Genomic DNA, 1377 nt, shown 5'->3' on the forward strand with positions numbered 1-1377 from the left:
GAGAATGGGAAAAAAAAAAAAAAACAAACAAGGTTGTTGGAGAAACACCTCTGCTGTGACATGACTTTGAACACAGGAAGTGCACCCCGGTACTTACAGAGGCTAGTCCTGGCATATTTTCTAAGTTGAAGAATTCATTGAAGTCAAAATCCCCAGCAGACTGATCTGGAAGAACATCTGGATGAGGAACTTCTTGATCAGCTGTAGACTGCAAAGCCACATCTTGCTCCTCAGGTATTCCTCCATCACATTCCACTGCTGCGCACACAAACATTGAAGAAGAAAGTCGCACTAAAGCTAAAAGATCCAATTTCCTAAATGGTTCCAAGATTTACAAAACCCTGCTTTTACATGCCTTCCTTCACAGAGTCTGTTCGCTTTCTTGAACGCTTCGTTTTGCGTTTGTCCTCCTCCAAAATCTTATCGTCAAATCCGATGAGCTCAATCGTCTCAGACTGGCTGGTGGGACCGGCTGAGAACCATTCTGGCTCCTCTTCTGCGTAAGAATCATTTCTTCTTCTTTCACTAAACACACGCTTGTCACCAAAATCTCTCTGCAAAATAGACAAAGTTGACAAAGTGACAAAGTTAAAGCATAATTGCAAAGTTATCACAAACTGATCATGGAAATCGCCTGGTAAAAGAGACTGGTCAATACTTTGAGCAAATGGACTGACTAAAAAAAGAGGCAAGAGTAGCACCAACCCTGAATCTCTTATCTTTGAAGTCTCTCTCCCGCTCTCTGTCTTTTTCTGCACGAGCTTCTCTCTCAAAGGCCCGAGCAGCAATGATGCGCCCGCTGCCAATTCTGCGAGCGCCTCCCGGACGAAGAGATTCATTTTCCTTATTTTCCAGTGGGCTTATAGGGCGCCGGGTACTGGACATGGATACAGCATTGACCTGACAACCACCTCCAAAGCTCCGTCGCTGTGGACTCAGTACAACATCCAAGTCGTCCTCCTTTAACCGCTCACGGGGATCTAAATGATAAAACAGTTTTATGGATTTGAATAAAGACTATTTACAAATATTTAAAGAATATTTACAAATATAGTGGAAGTTGACAAGCTTTTTAAGGTCTAATCAGATATTGGATGGAAATGCGGTTTTAATGTACAATGATTTTAACTGTGAACCAATTAGGGAAAAAGAAGATAAAAAAATAGAGCTGCTCATTTTAGGTCTGCACATTTAAGCTTTGCAGAACTACATGGATTATAAATCACTCCTCACTAATTGACTTAATGCCATGAATTTATGCTCCTTTTGCTAACTAAAACAACCATACTTCAGCTGTTATTCAACCTGCATAGGCAGGTTTTAGCTAAAAAGATATCAGACTTTTCTTAACAGAACTACAAGGTAAGTGCATATTTA

At 40.8% G+C, this 1377-nt stretch overlaps 1 protein-coding gene across 1 annotated transcript in view; it reads right to left on the minus strand.

Annotated features, from left to right (window-relative positions):
• eif4enif1 (eukaryotic translation initiation factor 4E nuclear import factor 1) overlaps positions 1-1377 on the minus strand; it is an 18525-nt gene that overhangs the window by 8098 nt on the left and 9050 nt on the right. Inside the window, exons 2-4 of the mRNA XM_015401949.1 lie at positions 706-980; positions 356-554; positions 98-258 (exon numbers count right to left, since the gene is read on the minus strand). Of these exons, the coding sequence (XP_015257435.1) occupies positions 98-258; positions 356-554; positions 706-980 (635 nt within the window). The remainder of the gene's footprint in view (positions 1-97; positions 259-355; positions 555-705; positions 981-1377) is intronic.

This window comes from Cyprinodon variegatus, unplaced genomic scaffold, assembly GCF_000732505.1.
Source record: "Cyprinodon variegatus isolate N-32 unplaced genomic scaffold, C_variegatus-1.0 Scaffold1277, whole genome shotgun sequence".
NCBI lineage: Eukaryota > Metazoa > Chordata > Actinopteri > Cyprinodontiformes > Cyprinodontidae > Cyprinodon > Cyprinodon variegatus.